The 22,260-nt window shown below is 35.2% G+C and overlaps 1 protein-coding gene across 1 annotated transcript in view; it reads left to right on the top strand.

Moving 5' to 3' along the window:
- Positions 1-11,905: 11,905 nt before the first annotated feature.
- Positions 11,906-22,260, top strand: part of GDC1 (Ankyrin repeat family protein) — an 80,735-nt gene continuing 70,380 nt past the window's right edge. The window contains exon 1 of the mRNA XM_089788106.1: positions 11,906-12,264. Coding sequence (XP_089644232.1) covers positions 11,992-12,264 — 273 coding nt within the window. The 5' untranslated portion in view covers positions 11,906-11,991. The remainder of the gene's footprint in view (positions 12,265-22,260) is intronic.

The raw sequence follows: 22,260 nt of genomic DNA, 5'->3' as shown, positions 1-22,260 counted from the left end.
CTTGAAAATAAAGGTCCCATTGAAGGTTGTTCAATAAGACACTTTAGATGTCTTGGATCCCCTATATAATTGGGATAAGATATGTGATTAGTTGATCATGAATGTAGAAATTGATAGAGAAGAAAATGAAGATATCAATTATAGGGCAAGGCATATCATCTAATTAGCCAGGGAATGGATTAAGAGGCCATTCAAGTTGGACCTGGTTCCTAAAACAGTAATCTTCCAAGCCACAACTTGCCCAGTAAAGGGAAGAGGGGCGAAAGTTACAGTACCAACGTTCACAACCCAATCTCCAATTAGGCTAAAAATAGTGTATCAACATGATAGGGAAGTTGGATACTTTAAAGAAAAAAAGGGAAAGAATAAAAGAAAAAGAAATTCTTCTTAGCAAGTTGAGCTCGAATTTGAAGGGACTTAAGCCCAGGAAGCAACTCAAGCACCTGAGAACCAAGAGCCCGAAAATGTAGAAGCCGCTCAAACTCAGGATAATCCACAAGTGCCACCACTAGATCAGGTACAAGGACCTAAACAAGAATCACAAGAGGTGTCCTTACATGTTCAAGAGGAAGAAGCCTCTCCATAAGCTCCTAAAAGAGCTAAGACTAAAACTCTAATAAAAAGGATTAGAAGACAAAAAGCACAAAGAAAGGTTATTCTTATTCCTTGAGTCCTAGAAACCATTCCTTAAGAGGATGAAGAAGATGAAGAGGATAACATTCCCTTGAGTCAGAGGACTCATCTGGCTAGGGCTACTAAGTCAGAATAGAGAAGGAGTTCCATTGTAATGTCGCCATCTATTCTCACACAACCTATTAAGGTTACAACTTCAGAGGATGAGCAACAATAGTGGATTGATGAACAAGAGGGTCAAGGCATTGATGTCTTTAAAATGTCGTATTTTGTTTTCATGTTCATAGATACTAAACTCATAGGTAACAAGATAAGGGATACACCAATGAATTAGCCTTTACAAAAAGATTGGAGTCAATCGCCACCTTTTCAACAAGGACCTCTAGGTGCCCCACCATCACCAAGTCAAGATTTATCTTTCTTGTATAGAGTTTTGACCACTCCTCTCCCTCCTTAATGAAGAGAAAGTACAAGCTAGGTAGGAAGAAGAGCCATATAAAAGACCCATTGATGAAGTATCAGAAGAGGGGGAAATATATGAAGAACCTTAAAAAACTTCTCAAGATATAGAGGTGAGGAGTTTGGACTCAGCATACATAAGGATGCCTAATGTAGATCTCTCACGGATAGAGAAGACTCTAGAGAGGAGTAATAAGAGAAAGGGTCTGGGTGCAAACCCCCACTTAAATTAAGTATATATCTCTAATGGGAACTACTCCAAGATGGTTGAAGAAAGAGGTGATGGTTAGGCATAAAAGGAAACTATATTGTGGTGTGGATGAGGGAACAAAAGAATTAGTTAAAGCCCTCAAGAAACTTGAGCTGGTGATGTGCAAACATTGGCCTTTATTATGAAGAACCAAAATCAAGACTTGTTCACTCATATTTCCATCCCTCCTCTACATGTAGATATTGAAGATCCAACCTTGAAAGATTATCAAGTTAAAGAGGTATTGTTGGGAAATCCCATTGTGGATGTTGTTAAATTGTTGGTGACTACAAGAATTAAGGAAGTGTTTAACCACTTGGAACAAGATGAGTCTGAATTGATAAGGCTCCAAAAGTAGAATGAGCTTCTAAGAGGCTATTTTCATGAAGTGGTTGGTCCTTTGGACCCCGAGAATCCTGAGGTGACTCTAGGTGTGACACTTGATAGGAAGGAGAAGGCAGGTATACAATTGGATTCATTTTTGAATGCATGTCAACAATCGTGGGAAATTTTTGAGGAAAAAGGTATGCAAATAATATAGGAAAACCTTAAACTATTGCACCATATGCAAATTAGTGCAGATAAGTTGGTTGCTATACTGAACCAAGATTTTGGATTAATGGACAAGGTACATACCTAGGGTAAAGACCTTCAAGCATTACAATCAATAAAAAGCCAGAGGTATCATATGCTCATGGATGTATATATGGGAGATGAATTGGATAAGATAGATGATTGGATCGAGAAGATTGCTATTGTTAATAAAGTAATGGAGACATTACATGTAGATATTCATAAGCTCAAGGATCAAACCCAAGAGCAAATTTTAGAAGCTGAGAAGTATTATAGTGATGCTTGCCTTGACAATTTTGAAGATGTGTCAAGGGATAAAATCTTGTCTATGAAAACATTTGTCAATTAGTTTTGGAAGATGTTTGAAGAAGCTTTGACTAATGAAGACATTAGACAAGCATTTAAGATAGAGGAGGCATTGCTAGAATTGGATGTAAAGCTAGAAGACTTTGTAGAGACTCACATAGAAGTGGGCAACTACTAGCAAATAGTAAAGGATAAGTATGATTCTTGGATTTTTTGGATGCAAACCAAGTGATGGAGATCATAGAGAAATTCAAGAACAAAAATCTAGACATACCTCTAGTATAAAGGGGAAGAAAACCTAGAAGCTAGAATTTCAGTTTTGGCGCTTGGAAAAATTTTGCATTTTTTGGCCTTGTCTCTAAGGTGTGCTTCTCCAAAGGTGCACTTCTCTAAGGGTGTGCCGAATTTTTTTGAAGAAGTTAGAGGTGCACCGACACTTAACTGCCAATTCCAAATTTAGAGCTTTCCATGCACTGAAAATGCATTTTGACAGCAGTTTAACTCCTACAAACATTCAAAGAAGGTTGAGCTTCTATTTTTGGCATCTCCAGAGACTCCTACATCATCTGACAGCTTCCTTCTTCTTATCTACTTCTTCTTTCTTTGTTTTAAAGTCATGTAAAGGCTCATGCACCCATTAATTAATATAAAAAAGGGTGGAGTCTTACTTAACACCATTTAGAGAGTCAGTTTGAACATAATTAGATTTGTTTTATTAGTTTTAAGCATATATTTGCATGAAGGAATCTCTCACTCTCAACACAAATTGAGGAGATGATTCCTATAAATTGAGAAATTAAATATGTATTCCAGGCCGTTATTTTGATGCAATAATATATTTTATTAGTGCTTTCATTTTGAGTGTAGTTATTATTGCTAGAGTGTGTTTTATTTCATGGATGTATGTTCATGGAGTGTAATGGAGCCAATGGTTTTGTTGTGTTATTTTGATTGAGAGATATTTTAATTCTAGTGTTTTCTACGTGTTTACAAATTTTACTGGCATACTTAGTTGGAGAAGAGATCACCTATTGTTCATATATAGCTTTTTGTCTCGCGTGAGCACACTTTTTGTGGCTTGGTGATCTAACGAGAAGTGAAACATCTTACAATTACTAAATTCTCATCGATGATTGCATCAGTGGAATTAAGGAAGTGCTACTCCCATTTTCATTGGTTGCCTACCAATCTTTTCAAAGGATTAACTCACAGACGTGTTGTTTCTGTGACTTATGTCCATTAGAGATTTACTTTTCAAGTCATTTGCTTAAACTTCTTGTTACTTATCTTTGTTATTTGTCTTTACAAACACTTGGTTAATTTAGGAATTTGTATAGTTGCATAGTTAAAATTGCATTCATTATAAATATAAAAATATGATTTATTTATTTATTGATTTATTGTTATTATTATTTTTTTTTTGTGGATACTTTTTTTTTGAGATAGCAGGAAAGTTCAAAATCGTATCCGAAATTGGTCAAACCAAAAAAGGCTCCTCGTGAACACTCACATTTATCTTCTACTGAGCAGATTTCAGTAGGTTTCAAGGTCACTTGAAACCTTGGAGTTGATCCCAAATTAGCTTTTCAAGAAAGGAGTTCGAAAGGATTCTTGTCGTTAAGCATTGTGCAAAATGATAGCTCAATAGGTCCAATGAGACCCACACATTGAGTTCTCAAGTTTTATATTTCTTGTAGGCTTCCAAGAGTAAGCTTAATTCTAGGGGGGTGATATAGTACCTACTCCTAGTTATCTTTATGTCATATTACCAAATTCTTTTAGGCCAATTTTCATGTTATGTTATTTGATTTAGTGGTACTTGGTTACTTAGTTGGTTGATACTACTTTCATGATTTGATCATATATTTGATGAGCTACTTTATACTTGAGATATTTCATGTGTTATTTTGATTCATATTTATTCATGTGATGATTTTTTAAATTCTTTTATAGAATGATTATAACTATGTTCATAATGATGTTTTAGATAGATTGTGGATACCTACCCCATACTTGCATGTGTATGGTATACATGTCTATTTTTACTTCTGTTTGATGTACTTGATGTGGTTGAGGGAGGGAGTCACAGTCACATGTGAGTCAGGATCTACACAACGTATCACTCCCCATCATTGCATGTTTACTCTCTCTCTCTCTCTCTCTCTCTCTCTCTCTCTCTCTCTCTGTGTGTGTGTGTGTGTGTGTGTGTGTGTGTGTACATGCTCTACTTTTATGTAGATTGTAGGTACTATGCATTGACTTCCCTAAATTGCTAGGATGAGTGTGACTTATCATAGTATCTCAATTGTAAAATAAAGGAGATAGTTTACAAGTTCAAATCCAAAATTTGAGCTTATTTTGTCTTGTAGTGAAGGACAAGTATCTATTTTCTCTACCCTTCCAAATTTAGCAAGGTGATGTGAATTTGAGAACTTAAGCCTTGACTTGGATTTGTATGCTTTGCCTTTTTGTCAAGTTTTTGTTTGAGTATGTGGTGTATTTTGTGTCTTCAAGTGTAATTAGTTAGCCAAGAGAATTAAAGTTAAAGTTGGCGTAATTATAATTATTTAATTTGACATTATTATAAATTTAAAAGTTGTTTTTAAATAATGAGATTCAAATATTAATTGGAGTTAAAATAATAATACTATTCTCTAAAAACATCGTGTTAAATTAAAACAAGTGAGAATAATAAATAAATTATTTTAAATTAAATGCACTAAGTGTGCATAAAAGAAATAATTAAATAAAATAATTAGAAAAGTAATTAAGTGAGAGACCATTTATAAAATAGAAACCTTAACTAGGGTTAGAGGCCTTATTAGAGGAGTTTAGCTCATTTCTCTACACATGGATTTGGAGGAGCGACTTTGAAATTGAAAGATACAAATTTTTTGTGGGCTTTTGGAGATGAGATTTTTGTAAGCACAAAGGAATCATGTCTTCTTTGTGCTTGCAAGAATGAAAATTTATAGTGGTAGATCTATGAAAATTCACATTGAAATAGTTATCATAAATTTGGTTGAAAAATTGAAAACCCTTGTTTGAAAAATAATTGTTCTTCGTTATTGAAACATTTGTGAAAATAGGATTGAAATCCATTGTGGAGAAATAAGAACTTGAAAATAAATTTGTGACCTTAGGTTAAAAAATTGAGAAAAGATTACTGTTAAGAAAATTCAAATTGGTTAAGCATCATTCCTCCACTAGATCTATTATTGAAATGTAAAACAAAAATAAATATACACATATAAATTACCACGGTAATAAAATATTATAATGGTAATCATATTTATTTTTACTTGCAATTATGGTGACTAGTTTTTTTTGAAAATGATGATTTTTTTATATATTTAAACTTTAAAAAAAATGTTTGGAGGGGTTGAGCCACCATCACCCCGTCCCTCTTTCTTCCTCCTTATTCCTAATGGCATAGGGTCATGCGCTGCAAGTGATGATGTTGCCTTGGATAGTGCAACACATGCCCTTGGCACGTCGTGGGTCTGGGGTTATTTATTAATAAATTATTTTTTTCAAAAAAAAGTTTTAAAAAATTAAAACTTAGTTCATATATATATAAATAATTTATTTTAATTTATTTTATAATTTAGTATATTTAAATTCAATTAAATTTTTTAATTTAAGTGCAAGATTGAAGTCTTTATTATTGAATTAACAAACAATATATTGCTTAATTCTCACATCAAACATGCCAAGATGTCTCATTGGGCTGAAATGATGAGAGGAAGATGGATAGGTTTGAAAATTCCTCCCTTTCTGGGTAAAGGGGAGTCTCTAGGTAAATTAAAAAGATTGGAATGCATTTGGCAAGCTTCGAAAGATGGTAGGCTTTAGAAGATGGTTAATTCAAGCTTTAACTTTGATGGAGCCTCAAGAGGAAATCCTGACCAAGCAGGCGTAGGATGCTGCATCCATAATGATATGGGGGAAGAAGTGGATAACATTTTCACACATATTGGTAACACCACAAACAAATGGGCAAAGATCTCTTCTCTAGTGGAAGGCCTTGAATTATGTAAAACAATGAATATTAAAAATTTAGAAATTGAGGGAGATTCCACAATCATAATTAATGATCTTAGAAAGAGACCCCTTCCCAATTGGAGGATAGATGCAAAATTGGCTATACCTTTAGAACTTTGGAAATATTTTGATAGAATAATTTTCAACCATATCTACCAGGAAGGTAATAAGGGAGCAAATGAGTTAGCTAACATGGGGATGACTGCCTTCCTAGCGACTAATGTTTAATCATTGTCTTGTTTTCCTTATTTGCATTTAAAAGAACAAGAATTAGTAGTTGGTTAGAAGAGTATGTGGCTGAGGAATGCATTGGAGCTTGCAAAAATGAGAATTAAGTAAGCTTGGAATGTTTGGAACTCCTGATTTTGGAGGATGAAGAAGTCTCATAGGTAGAGGATCCACCATTGCCTATTTAGATACAGGCAGATTAATTTTTTTCCCCTCTCTTCCTTATCTTAACCTCTTTTGCCATTTTATTTCTTGTCTTCTTGGCATTTTGGACAAAAGACATAGATAAAGATTAGATTAGTCTGCTCTATGAATGCTATTATTTTATCAGTATTGGAACTCTACTTTATGGATTCAATGCTCCTTTTGTGTTCCATTTCTTACCTGCGTTATGGTTTTAATGCACTTATATCTTTCTTTGATGGCTTCCTAAGGTGTTTTGTTTTTTCTAATTTCATTGCATTAATATTTTTAGTTTTTTCTAACCTTTAATAAAGAAATATGGAGTTGCCTATTGGTTGGTTTTATGTGAAGTTTTAGGTCAATTAAAATAGAAGAGATGTTCTTCTTAAAGAATGCAGTAAACTTTACGACATTGGAGGTGGATTAAAAGACACTTTTTTTGAAATTAGGAAAAACTAAAGGACTATTACCCAACTTTGTCCTCTCAGTGCCTCATGAGTTGGTTGTATTCATTATTATATTTAATATATGGCTTTGGCCTCCTGCGTGTTAAAAAAAAATAAAACTTAAAAAATAATTTATTAGTAAATTAAATTTAATTAAATTTAAAATTTAATAAAAAATTAATTTTACTATTTTAATCTCAAATAGTATTAAATTTGTGTTTTATGAAATATTTAAATATCTAGTGATTTTCTATAAAGAGTAATTTCTTTAATGTACTAAGATATTATTATTATTTCTTTTCCTAGAGTAAATAATAATTTACATTATCATGCTTTTATTAAAACGTAGTTTATTGAAATCACATTTTTGTTTAGTAACTGTGAAATAGGAATTTCTATGTTGGGAACCAATATTTCTATGCTAGCTCATGTGCGGTAATTATCTTGATATAAATTTTGAGGTCTGATCTATAATCTATTTGTGATTTCAGTTGTGCATGTAGAACTGATGTGCTATCATGATTTTATGAGATGCATTTCTATGAGTTGAGGGTAGGTTATCTATATGTATGTCAAGAAGTGACTTGCGATGGGGGCCAAAGCTTCAAAGAGCCTACTAGGGTAACTCATTGTAAGTAGTCTTAATAAGTGATAACATTTTCATTAATGGGTTTAAAATGAATTAATAAAAGTTAGTTTGTTACCTCGCTCATGCCTCGAGTGCTAGTACAGGTTAGGATGGGAGTAGAGAGGATGCTTGGTTGCGACCTTGCCTTGTTAGTATTCCTTGTATATAAGAAATGATATTGATGCCTCATAGAGTCACTAAGGAGTCACGGTCCTGTGAAATTGCCAGGGTAACCTTGGAGTTGACTCATATGATGACACTTTCCCATATGCACATTAAGTTTCTTATGTGTCTTATTTGCCTTTGGGATTAGATGTCTTCTTGTGTACTTACTACCTTTGAGATATATTGCTATCATGACTCCTTGACTTAGATTCTTGTTATGACTAATGGACTGCTATCTATTTGGGACTTGAGATTATCTCCTCAACACACTAGGAGTGGGGCCACTTAGGTTCCTTGAGGTTAGGTGGCAGTGATACTTTTTCCATTGAGATCCAATAGTTGGATACCAATGCTGGTTGTACCTTGTTGTAGATTATTCATTCTTCTTATCCTATGACTTGGTTGTATGGTCATATTTGGAATTTATTCTTCAGTTAATTGAGATCCTATGTGATTTTGTATCTTATCATGATGTATATTGTTTTAGCATTTCATACCTTGTGACATGTGCAACATATGAGTATGCATCTTATGTACTTGTATATTTCTTCATATGATTTTGTACATGTGGTTATTCTATGACATAGACTTTGTTTAATTAATCAAACTTTAATTTAATAAAACTTATGTGTGATTCAACATCATGGAACCCTCAAGAGATGTAACTATTATTACTTTTCTTACATGTGTATGCGATGTGTATTTGAGCTATTACTTATGCATTATTATCTCTTGTATGTTAATCTTAAAAATAAAATTGTTTAGCAAACTTAGCATCTTTATAGGTTAATTTCTCTTGGGTTTCCTAGTAGAGAATTACATTATAACACAAAACTAATGATATTTAATATAAAAAATTTAACTATTTAGAAAATATCAAGTATAATAGTAATAATAATACTCTATATTTAATCAAACTTATAATAAAATAGTTTTAGATTAAGGTAAAAATAGGTGTAGAAGGGACTCAAAACCCCTTAACAAAAGCAAAAGATCAACATTAAGTACTACTAGGTCCTATAAGGACCTGAAACCACAAATCTAAACCAAACAAATCCAAGTTTTACGAGGACTTGGAACCTAAAGTTTAAACAAAAGTTGGAAAATAAAAAATAGAACCAACAAAACCACATAGACAAACAACCTACACACCAACAATCGCAACCAACACTTACAATAGCTCTTTAATGATCTTCTCCACCTCCTTGCCTACTTCTGCAGTACTCTAGATTATATCAACCATGGCAGAATCAGGAACCTCAAGAGCTTTAATAATATTTTTCCTCATACTCTACCTCATTCTCTTACTTGGCCCTCCTGGACTCCTCACCTAACTATATCTGGAGACATATTCTCCTCATTGCTTTTCTTGCTTAGATTGGCCACCGCAACACACAAACTAGAAGTAACTTGCTCCATTCTCTGCCTGCCATCCTTTATTAATTGACAGAGTTCCAACTCACACTCCTTAAGTTTGTCAGGGATGTTTCCAACTTGTCTTTCCAAATGGGCTCTCATAGCACGTTCATGGTCCAGCTCTTTCTAAATGACCCCAACTTTTTTCTTGAGCACCATGATCTCATTGTAGAGCCATGAGTCACCTTGAAGGGTTGCCTCTGCTTTTAACTTGGTAGTATGAAGGAAAGATAACTTCGCTTGGTCAGACTCATCTCTACACCCTTCATCAGTCCAAATCATAGTGTCAATGGTAGTATCCTTACTTTCTATATTTACCTAGATGTTGGTGTTTGCATCCTGCTTCTCATTAAGCTCCTCGTTATTCTCCTTACTCAAGCTATGCTCTTTCATGAAAAGGACTTTATCCTCGTTATTCTTTTCTGTATCCATATCCATTTTCTCCTTGTTGGAATTCCTTTTAGGAGGGGACATGAAAACACTTTGTTTCCCTTCATCATCTCCTAAAGCTTCAGACCCTGCATTAGATTTAGTTTTCTTATCTCTACTACCCTCCACATGATCCTTACCAGTTGACATGCCCTTGATCCTAGAATAACCTTCCAAGTTCGAGCTGAGGTCCCCCATTTCCATTTTATTATCATCCTCAACAAAATTCTAAGAATCTATCACTTCCTTTACATTTTTCTTTTTAATCTCCCATTTGTTACCCTTTTTGGTACTCTTACTATCACTAGTGCCTTCCTCACTTTTAACCATTTTCTTTGAGTAAGGTTCATTACCAGTCACTTTTTGCTTTTTCTCCATAATCAGAGAGGGTTTAACAACCTTGCTTTTACAATACTTTTCAATAAGTAAGATTAAGCCCTTATGGAGCATAGGATGTGACTACTTCTTCCTATGGGCTTGGAGACTTTGAATCAAAGAGTACTTCAAATAAAATGGGAAAGATATTTTATCTTAATACATAAAATGATTTAGGAACACAAAATGGAACTTGTGGACTCTCTTGGCTCTACCATCAAGGATAAAATACTCAGGAATGCACGATAAAACATCCCTCCAGATTACCTTAATCTAGCTCAGGTCATAGAAATTGCTATTCTTCTCTAGCTTTTTCTCCTCTTCATTAGTTTTAAGGAATTGCTTGAAGGCCGCATTCAAACTTATAATAAAATAGTTATCTATACATTTTCACATTCAATTTTGTTAATTTGTTGATGGTTGTCATCTTCACATAGGTTAAGAAGTCATAGAATAATTTCAAATTTCAAGTCTCAAATTTCAAATAAATTAAATAAATTTGACATATTAATTTAATAGTATATTGTAACTTTGAGTTACAAATACAATTTAAAATATTATTAATATATGCAATATACATGATTATTTACAAGTTTATTTTCATGCTAAAATTTTGTTTTAGTTGAGATTATTGTTTAGATGGATGCAAAAACAGGTTTTGAAGGGACCCAAAACCCTTTACAAAAGCTGAAGATAAATATGAAGCATCACTAGGTTTTACAAGGACCCAAAACATGAAGTTCACCACAAAACATTAAAAAACCAAGTTTTACATGGACCTCAAACCACTAGAGTAAACAAACAGAAGCAAACTCAGGTTTTATAAGGACTTGGAACCTAGAGTTTAATACAAAAAGATGGAAACAACAAAATAAACAGAACCGACAAACCAACACAGACTAGAAACCAACACTCTAGCGAATTCTAATAATAGTTGAGATTATTGTTTTTTAGACTTTGTTAAGTTTTAAAATAATGAAATCTATCTTTAAATATTTAAATGAAATCGAATTTTTCTATTTGTCAAGTTTTAAAATAATGAAATCTATCTTCTTTCTCTCAAAATATTGCAATATGGAAAAAGCGACAAGTACAATAACTAAAATTTTGGACTACATGTGAACTATAGAAAATATGATTTTTTTCACACAATGAGTTAAATTTACTTAAATTTAATTGGTAAAGATTGATAAAAAAATTCATTAGTTAAGACTAACAATCATAAAAATTTGATCTTTATTCACATTTACACAAACTCTCTCTTTCCAAATTTCTAGTCTTCAAAGATTGTTTGATTTATTTTTAAAAATATTATAATTACTAATTTTTATATACAGATTTCTATAGACATACTAGCACATATATCTTAAGGTTAATATATATAGAACATATATAGAACTAGGGGAAAAAACAAAGTCTATTATCTTTAAAAATTAAAAAATATTACACTCAATTAAATTAAATGTACAAATTAAAAAAAAAAAAAAAAATGTGATATTTGAAATCAAATCTAATATAAAAAAGCAATTAATTTAAATAAAAATCTAAAATAAAATAAAATTTTTTAAAAGAAAAACATGTCTATTTTTCCTTAAAAAAAACAAAAAATCTAATGTAAAATTGAATACTCTATAATTAGTCAAAAGGTGTTTAGTCTATTGGTGAAGTTGAAAGACTCACAAAGAGCCCACAGAAATCAAGTCTTGCTTAGTGCAAGCCCCCACACCTCTCCCTCCTTAAATACACTCCCTCTATTGCTCAACATAATATTCCTTAAAAAAACACACATCATAATTTCTAATTATCTCACTCGTCACAGTATAATCAACGCTGAGTTGAAGTGATAAGAAGTGGATATGGCTTGCCCTGCTCCCTTTCTCGGCTGGTGTCCTTCGAATATTTGCGCCGCTCGCTCTTCTCACAATATCAATGCTTCCCTGCACTTTACTTCGTCTTTCTTGGGCCAAAAATCATTGGGCAGATGCGACAGCAGGAAAGCAGGTCTAAGAATTATGAAGTCTCATTGCAGAAGGGTAACATGTTGGTTTAAATTTGGTAAAAGTGCAGAGGGAGCAGGAGTGTATGGCACCCAGGCAAGAGAGGATTTTGACCGAGATGATGTTGAGCAGGTTGTTCATTCTAGCCTCCCCTAAAATTTTTATCTGCTTGAATTTCTCACCAAATTTTAAATTGTCCTCAAAACATCTTAACTTGCTTCTTATCTTTGAATTTTGGTTATAGAATATTCCAATATACATGTTTTGTATTAAAGTTCTACCAGGCCGAGTTAGTATTTCCCCTTGTACGATTAGTTTCATTTCGTTGAAATCAATGGATAATTCAGACACTGTTCATGATATTTTACTTGCAAATACCAACGTTATAGGATCTCAAGTTTCCGTGTAGCTTTCTGACTGATGAATTAAAAAAAAAAACGCTTGCATGAAATAAAATATGAAGTGGCTAAATGGATGGAAAATCGATCTGCAAGATTGCTCAAATGTAAATGCAGAAAGCAAAAGGTATGTGAGAGAAAGTCAAAACAGTGTTGTAAACAAAGCATCTCAGGAAAAAATGGAATAGTGTTCGAACATTTCAATCCCGCATGCGACCTTGAACAGAAATACTATATAAGGTGGATTTAAAATGGAAAGTTAAAATGCTAATAGTAAGAACTAGCTTGTGCCATCTTAGGGGCAAGTGGAAAACACCTAAAGAGGAACGAGCTGACAGGGTTTGTCATCTCTTGACTTCAAGGTGGGTGGAAACAAAATAACATTACATCATGTAGTGCTTTGATATTTTAAAAGTTGAGTCTCTGATAATGGTCTTCAAGGTGGAATGAATTGCAAAATTGCCTGATGACTTTGTTAAAACTCACAGCAGAAGAACCATGATCAGAAAAGAATAGCGGTCACTCGGAAGTTGTGGCTGGGGTTTATTGGTTGGATCTTTTGGATAAATTGTGCTTTTTTCAATCTTGGAACCCATAGAGTATCTGTTCTTGTGGATGTCATTAAAATTTTCCATTTCATTTTATCTAAATCATGACAACAGTGATGACAGCAATTATTAGAATAACAATTGTAAATATATCATGATTCAGATTCATAGCTAACTATGTAAATTATATAAGGAATTCGGATTTGTGAAAGACTGTTAAAACAGCATTTTCAATAGTTTTGTAACACTTAACAGGTTATAAGTTCCTCAGATGCACGAGGGAGTTTTCAAACAGTATTTATTAATGACACAAAGGATATGTTTTTGTATTTTTAAATTTTAAAACATTTTAAAAAGCCTTGCCATCAGGGATGTCTGAGACCTCCCTGGCCACCTTGGGAATAGCTAAATGTTCTTGCAGCATTTGTTGTTCATGCAATGTATTTTGGAAACATTGCTGAATTTTCAACATGTTTGGGCCCTGCCATCCCACTGTACCTAAAGTATCACTGGGGTACAGGGATAGGGGTTTTAAGGCTGGGGATGCATCCCTGGGGAACACAATATAGATATGTCTGTTCCCAGTAGTATGGTATGTGGTGGGAAAGTTGTAGGGTAAAAGCATATGCAGACTGGATAATGCTCATCTTGTAAGAGGAATACATTCCTCTTCCACCAGCTTGCATGAAAGTTACTGGACCTTGGCAGCATTCTGGCAAATATCATTTAAATTACTATAATGCAGGCCCATAGACAATAGCTCTGCTTCTGGGAATTTGTGTAGGGTAGTTATTCTCACAATTAGGTGAAATCCTTGGTGGGTGAGGAGTGCCTTGGAAGGTAACTATTGTGTATCCCTAATTGGAGATCTTCTTGAACACTATACTTTTAAATTTGCAAAGCTATTAAAAATTGAATTGTATTTGAACCTTGAACTAAGCCAGCTCAAAACTAAACAAAAATAGAGCAAAATCAATCAGGAAACAACAAATAAATTGTCCATTTTGTTGGAGATAATTAAATCAAGTGATGGTAAATTAACAGCCATAACCCAGTCTTGCCAAGACAAAATTTTTTAGACAGAAGAAAGTTTTACTTACTTTAACCTTGGACTGAAGATTACTTATTTGAAGAGGGAAAAATTGTTTCAACCTTGCTTCACAAAATAATTTTTTTTTTTTTTGGTAAAAAAAGCTCTGAACATAATAACCTCAAGCTATGCATAAAGCAACTTATCCTCGATGGAAGAAATAGTGTAATGCATGATTAATTTTGCACATTTAATCTCAAGCAACAATTGTGTTTGAACACAGATCTTCTTTACAGAAGATAGAAGATTGATTTTTCCCTATGTAAGTGGACTTAATAATGCAAAACTTCTCTTGGAGAAGGCCACATTATATCCCCAATGGACATCTTGCCCCAAATTTCTCAAAATGTATCATAGAAATTTAAACATATGATTTCATGCAATATATTTAAAATCAACCAGCAAAATACAAGAGAATACCTAGATTTAAATAGTCTCAGAAATATTATTGCATTTCAATCTTCAACTGTATAATAACAAGATCTAATCATAAACACAGAAAACTATAGTCAGATTGGATAATATGAAATAAAAATTTTAAGCTCAAGTGAGATACCCATGTGATATCTTTGGTAGACAATGGGTTTCCGTCCATTGCCTCGAAGCTCGAGGGTTTCTGTCCTCAAATTAGTTGAAAGATGAGCTTCCCCATTCTCCAAGAGAAGTAATCAAACATTATCCAAGCATGCCTAAAATGAATCTAGACTTCTCCTCTTAAAGCCAAATGCAGTTACTCGTCAATTTCCCCTGCCTATCTCTTTGTTTTGTCTTTTTTGTCCCTTACTGAAACTCTTAAATATCAAAATGACTTTTATCAATCTGCAATAAGCTCCAATAAAGTCATTTAAAATATTTTTAAAGTTGGCTTTTAAATTTCTAATGTCCCAAAGAAAGGGACATTACACATTTGGAGGCAATGATTTGCGCTTGTGAAAGTTTGGGGGCATTCATATCAGACCTGGATCCTCAATTGAGAAAATGGAACGAGAGTGACTTTTATAAATTTGCTATTGTGTTTATGTCAAAACTAAAAACTAACATGCACTTGATTCTAGAATAAAGCCAACATCAAAATCTCAAGTAGTGTCACATGGCATGAATGAAAATGACTTGCATTTTGAAGCATTTCATGTAGGCCTGAAATCTAATGGCTATTTCAATATTTATTTATTCTAGACATTTATATGTATTTTGGCTATCTAAACATGATACATTGTTGAGCACTTATTTATATTCACTGTGTTGGCCACCTTACCAAATCTTGGTAAAAAAATCATTTGTTGTCATGTTTTGGGACTATATTGTTAATGTGAATTAGAGTTTCTTTGATTAAACCCTGCCAAAAACCTTAAAAAATTCAATGTCTTAAGCCTTTGGTATCATTGCTTGATCATTTTGTGTTGACATGTTGACTTGTATTTCTTGGTTAATTTTATTTAAGTGATGTCTTTTATGTGTGTTTTAATGTGGGTGATTAGCCCCATCAGAAGCATTATTTGCATCACAAAGACGCATTTCCATTTGAAAGCTTAACTTGTGCAATGCACAATGGTCTTCTCTCACTTCCGAGTCTTTTTGAAAGCAATACTTAACCTTCCATTGATCCATTGTGTGATAACTTGTCATGTTGTCAGTATTGTTCCCTTTCAAAAGATGGAGGCTAATATGGCAGTAGATTGTAGGGCATAGCTCCCTCAGATCAACTGGCGAGTTGTAATATGATAATATCCACCCCTGTTGTAGCTACAAATCTCTTGCAATTTCTGGCAAGTTGTAATATCCACCCCTGTTATAGCTACAAATTTTTTGCAATTTCTTTCCAGTTTATCTACAAAGGCATTTGATCAAACAGTTCATATACATTCTTATGTGCAGAATTTTCAGGCTGTTATGTCCCATATCATAATGGCTCCGAATTTCCAACTTTTATAATCAAGGAATTGAATGTTTCGGTTTTGTTTGTGCGTTTTCAATTTGTTTTCTGATTTGGTTGCAGAGATAGCCTAAAAAAATATGTAACGTGATATGCAAGTAAGAGTAAAACTGAACCATAAGGCATAAACTAAATCGCTCAACTGCAAAGATTGGATAGCAATTAATACACTTAGCAGAGAAGAAGAACACAGTTCATACCTTTATTCAAATCAAGCCTCAAATCACAAGCACAATTCTTTACAATACTCCTTCATATGCTGGCAAATGCACATACTACTTCCAGCAGTAATAGGGCCAAATATAAATAGTTTTTAGAGTGTTGGTTTCCGTTGCACCAAAAGATCGACCTCTCAATGCCCGATACAACTGCTAGACTTATAGAAGACACATGAGGTTGTTAAACCATGTCACAAATCCCGAAGGGATACATTTACGATTAGTCCAACAATAATAGATATTTGGCTTACAATATACTGAATTGAATCCAACCTATCATGCTTATTCTGATTCACTTTTCTGAGCGCCAAACACGGCTATAAATTCCAAGGGAAGGTGGCATACCAGAAGCTTAAAATACACAAGTTGACTTCCTCTCATTGAACACACCCAACTCTTGCAACCTTCTAATTATCAAAGCAAACTGTCACACCATGTCTTTGGTTCCAAATTTATAGACTGGAGGAGAGCCTGGCATAAAATAATCTGTAACTATTTCATAGAGTTTCCCTCTATTAGTCCACACCACCATAAATATAATGGCCACGCCCCCTTGTTTTCAGGGAAAAAGCCTCAAAAACTAGTTGCTTGGGTAACAGACTTTGTCCAAACACCTGCAACATACTAGCTCAGTCCTCATCTGTAATCTACATGCCATGCCATGAGAACCACAAGAAATACAAGGACATATAATGTGACATCAACCAACAAGTTTGTGATAATATTCTTCTTCTCACAATGGCATCTCCACGTCTGCTATTAGTCTTCCAACTTAGCAAAACAATAGGTTTGAAATTTGTCTTTCAAAAAGAATTCACAAATTTTTAATTGACCTAAATTGTTGAATCAAAATGCAAAATTCCCATAGTATCTTGTAAGCACAAATGCAAGCCCTACTTGGATCTGCCTCTGAATCTACACCAACAAGTGAAGGTTTTCATCCCTGCTCAAAACCTTTAGCACTCCATCAACTCTGATGAAGATGGGGGATTTTTGTTTCATTGATAAGAGTTTGACCATTGGCAGAAATCTCTAAATCTCCACGGAGAAGTAAACAAGCTTCTAAATCTTCTGTATCCTTCAAACGAGACCCGTAGTCTTCTTTTAAACCATCCTAAGAACTTTCCAGAAAGTATAATATAAAATCACTATATAAACTAAATAAGCCTTATATCTACGAAGAGTGATATATTTAATTATTTAAACATTCTGAGCACTAAAGCCTTTTCATTAGCATCCAATATTTAAAACTTTGAATTTTCATTCTACCGAGCTATTATACTAAGGTGCCCAATAAATTATTTTAATAGAACTATCAACCTTTGTAAAAAAATAAAATTATAGCTCATTAATTCAAGAGTTGTTGAAATTGTCGAAAAACATCGAATTGAAAATTGACTACATTGGAGTGATACCTATGATGAATGATGAGAATTGGACCAGATTGGTTGACGTACTATAAATAGGCACTCTCTCCAAGTGGAGAGCACACAGGAAGCTGAAAATAACTTCAGAAAGTGACATATGCATCCTCTAGACAATCTAAACTCCTCGGCAACATCAAGCAACTCTTCTAACAAGGCTAACACTCATTGAGATGGTCAGATTTATTTACAATGCAAGAGAATCCAAAAATGGGGACATTGCAGTCCTCTCTTTTTAGAATTGCTGCCCGCCTCAAGCAATCTGCAAGTATCATCCATCAGAACCATTCTCAATAATGTAACTCTAGCATCCCAAAGAAAAATTGGAGGTTTGTGAACCACCCAAAACAATGTGTCATGTAGAATTACAACTGCAAATGCGACCTCCAATCTTCTTGCTAAAATGAAAGAAATCCTTTGCAAGAGTTCAACAAATTCAACATCATAACACCACTTGGATCTAACTGCCTCCTTTAACTATTCTGATACAATGATGAATATTGTTTTGAGAGTGAAACATACTAACTTAACATGCAAGAAAAGTAATTCAACATTACCTGTTGGAAACATAGTCCGTGCAGATAGCAATAATAATTTTTTCCTATATATCAAGAAAGTACAAGAGCAGATCAACTTTAATTATGCAACGTTTAATTTTTGCATTAAGGAAGATTCTACAAGATTATATCTCTATCTCTACTTGTAACATTGAGCAAGATAAAGTTTTTTTTTGATTGATAATGTTTGATTGTATTAATTTGAAAAATGTTCAGTACATTTCCAGAGAAAGCTTCATCCCACCAACAAAGGATCGAGCCACTACCTTGGCTTATTTACAATGACAGAAACAATCCTTCCCACAAAATCAAGCCACTAAACTGGCTGATATTCAATTACATTTTCACACTGTCCCCAACCCGATAGACAAGAAGCTAACACCTAGACCATTGCTTAGACCCAGAAGTAAACAAAAACAGAGAGGGCCTCACGAGACAAAATGGCCACCAAACACCACCATCCTGGCCAAGTTATGCGAACCAGCCCGCTGTGTCCACCTAAGAAAAGTTCTGGAAATCACACTTAGCGAAGATGCCTCGACTTGCAACTGCCCGACTACTCTCAGCAGCACCACCTTTGATGATTCCACGCTACCTGTTCCACAGACCAACTCCCCCTCCATCCGAGTAGCACCACTGGACTCACCCCCACCCCTAGCCTTGAAATTGAGTTGCCTTTGTGGCAGAGGCCAACCATTTCCATCACAGGGGGCTGAGGACCTCACAGGCATAACTTTCTGGTTCCTACATGTTTCGCAACGCGATCCTCTATTTTTCGCAGGAAACCCAACAGAGCCTGCCAGCCCTTCCGAGCACTCTCCATTTGTTTTTCCTTAGGCCTAGTGGAAGTGGACACCACCAACAGAGTTCTCCAACTCCACCCCCAATTAAACACCATGACCCAAGATACAAGTGAATCCCAACCCCAATCTCCGTCCTATTCACAATCCCTTCAAATCCACCAGCCCGTTTCGGTTCTAAGCAAGCTTGGGCCACCCTAAGAACTCCCTCCCGCAATGTCCCCACCATAAGAGCTAAGAGCTAAGCCCAGAAACAAGGAAAAGATGTCCAAATTACTAGATGTAGATAGGAATCAAGAAATTTCTCCCCCAGAATCTCCACCAAAACTTCGTAGAAATCAACATGGTCGACCTTGAAGATGTTTCATTGTTTCTTATTCTATGCACAGAAATGGGTCCTGGAAATCCAGTGATTTGGCACGAAGTCTCCAATGAAAAGTTGGCTTCCATAGGTGGCAGGGGCAACTCAAACATAGAGCAAATGCATATACACTAAAAGATGAAAAAGGCCACTACTAACAACAAGTTTTAAAAGTTGTGGCATGCCTCAAAATACACCAATCTTGTGTGAGCTGTCCCAACTTGCCTTTTCATGACGTACACCATTATGATTGAGCATGCCTTAAAGTACTCCTCGCCTAACACAAGCCTGCCATCACTAATGTTCTTGGAGAGCACCAACTCGCCTCCATCTATATAAAAGCTATCCTCATTAAAGGTGACAAGATAGCCACACGAGCCACATGTGCTGCCTAGGTTGAGAGATCTTTCAAATTCCAAAAAACGAAGATCTTCATAAAGTTCAAATTTGTCCACTAGTGATCCATTCACTCCAATATTGGATAGTTTATCTGCCACGATATTGGCTTCTCTCAAAACATGCGATACCTTGAAATCTTCAAAGCCCGACAAAAGATTAGTAATCTGCCTAATGTGTTTGTTTAAGTACCAAGTACCCATCTGTTGTTGGATGATTCCATTCACCGTTAGTTGGGAGTCACCTTCCGAATGCAGCTTCCATACCCCAATTTGTTTGGCCAACAAGATAGCACCAGCCACAACTAAGCATTCCACTTCATTGTTCATTCCATCTGGCAATCTTTTTGCTCCAAGTGTGACTATAGAACTTTGTGTATTACAAGCCACATGTAATGGTTAATCAAGTAATGTTGTAATCAGCATTAGTTATGCTTGTTGGGATGGGTAGTTAGTTGGCGAAGGGATGTGTCGGTTGGTTCTCCCAACCAACCGACTGTCTTATAAGACTTTGGAATTTGAACTTTGGATTATCATGTTTTGGTATGAATATGAATAAAGCATTTCTTCGTCATTTCCATTGTTATGATAAAAGGTATGTTCTATGTTCCTGTGGTAATTAGTATTTGGTGAGTTTGGAACTTTGGTGTGTATTTCCACTCTACATTTTGGCATCGTTGCCTAAGTCCGAGCCCTGAGGTCATTGACAAGACATGGAGTAATGGGAAGACCCTTCCTACACGTATACAAGCAACAAATAGTGAAAGAGAAGAGGAGGAAATAACTAGAGGAAATTAGTTGACACGCGATCTGGTGACGACTTGGGAAGTTGTTGTCGAGCAATACGTGCAAAGGGAAGCCCGTAAGAGAATGATTCCCGGGGGCACGACATGTGGCAAAATTTCGGTGCCACCAGCGGTGTACGATCTACTAGGACAAATTCCTCACTTGTTGGCAAGAAACTTGGTACATGTTGAGGAAGAAAGCGCTGGGACATAAAGGGAACAAAGGAAGCAACAAGTACTCCAACAGTTTTCTGAAAGGACACGAGAACACAACTTAGAAGAGCGTGATAATCCTACGAAGGGAAATAAACACTAAACCAATTCATGCCTCTGATTCCAAATAAATATCTGAGGTGGGTACTAGAGGAAGAAACTAAGGAAGTCGCCTTGACGACATTACGTCTCCAGCACACATACAATTGAAGGAATAGCCAATTTGGCTATCTCTGAGACGCTAGGAAAGAAGTTAGACTGTAGAAACCCAAAAACCCTTGCATGCAAAGAACTTTGATAGGAACAAAACCTAAGCGTAGGAGGAGATACTCTTGGGTTGAGCTATCAAGAATCGAGTCTGTCAAGAGGGAGCTTCCAGTCAGGAGGAAGTGTTTCGTCAGGAAGGAGTGTTCCATCCAGTTGTTCCGTCAGGAACGAGTGCTCCATCGGGAGGAAGTGTTACGTCAGGAGGAAGTGTTCCACAAAGAGGAAGCATCTTGTCAGGAGGGGGTGTCCCACCAAGAGGAAAAAACAACATAATGGCAATGGACAAACAAAAATTGCCTAGATTCATTGGGGACGATTCAGAGGACCCCGCTTGCCACTGTAAAACATGCATAACTATATGGCAAGCTAATGGAGAGAATAATGCTAATGAGTGGCTAAAAGCATTTCCGACCACACTAAGAGTTATAGCCATCCACTGGTATGCAGATTTGGAGGTAGGCAAGAAGAGCACATGGAATAATCTTCACACAACCTTTGAAGAAGAATTCAGACTCCTGAGGGATGATGATGGAATAGTGACAAAGATTTATAATACAAGGCAAGGTAAGAATGAATTGGTTAAAGCCTACAATAGAAGGCTAAAGGAACTGATAGGAAAACTTGACAACAAGCCTACGGATGGAGTGAAGAAAAGGTGGTTCATTGAAGGACTGACACCGTCCTTAAGGAAAAAGATAAAAATAGTCCCATCATCAACCTTTGTGGATGCGTGTAGTTGCGCAATGGACATAGAAAGTGAGAACAAAACCTCCAAAGCAAGAAGGCATGGAAGTGCAAGTGAAAGTTCAGAAGAAAGTGAGGATGAATCCAAAACCATCCAAGCCCTGAGAAAGGACATGAGGCGATTAATGAAGGAGGTAACGAGAAGTAAGGAAGAAAAAAAAGAAGGGAGGGAGCTATGGTGTACAAATTGTGAAAAGGAGGGCCATACAATTTACATGCCCAAGGAAAGCATTTCGTGAGATTTGTCAGGTGTTGGGACACGCAATCAAAGATTGTCCCTACAATCTAAAAACACAAAATGCACAAGTATTCTTCACACAGGGAGAGCAATCCACACCACCCTCCATCTCTCCAAAGAACACAAATACAGAAGCCTCACTGGGAGGATATAAAAA

Source organism: Cupressus sempervirens, chromosome 6, assembly GCF_028749045.1.
Source record: "Cupressus sempervirens isolate cs-2001-9-10 chromosome 6, ASM2874904v1, whole genome shotgun sequence".
Taxonomy (NCBI): Eukaryota; Viridiplantae; Streptophyta; class Pinopsida; order Cupressales; family Cupressaceae; genus Cupressus; species Cupressus sempervirens.
This window is presented reverse-complemented; position numbering and strand designations above follow the sequence as displayed.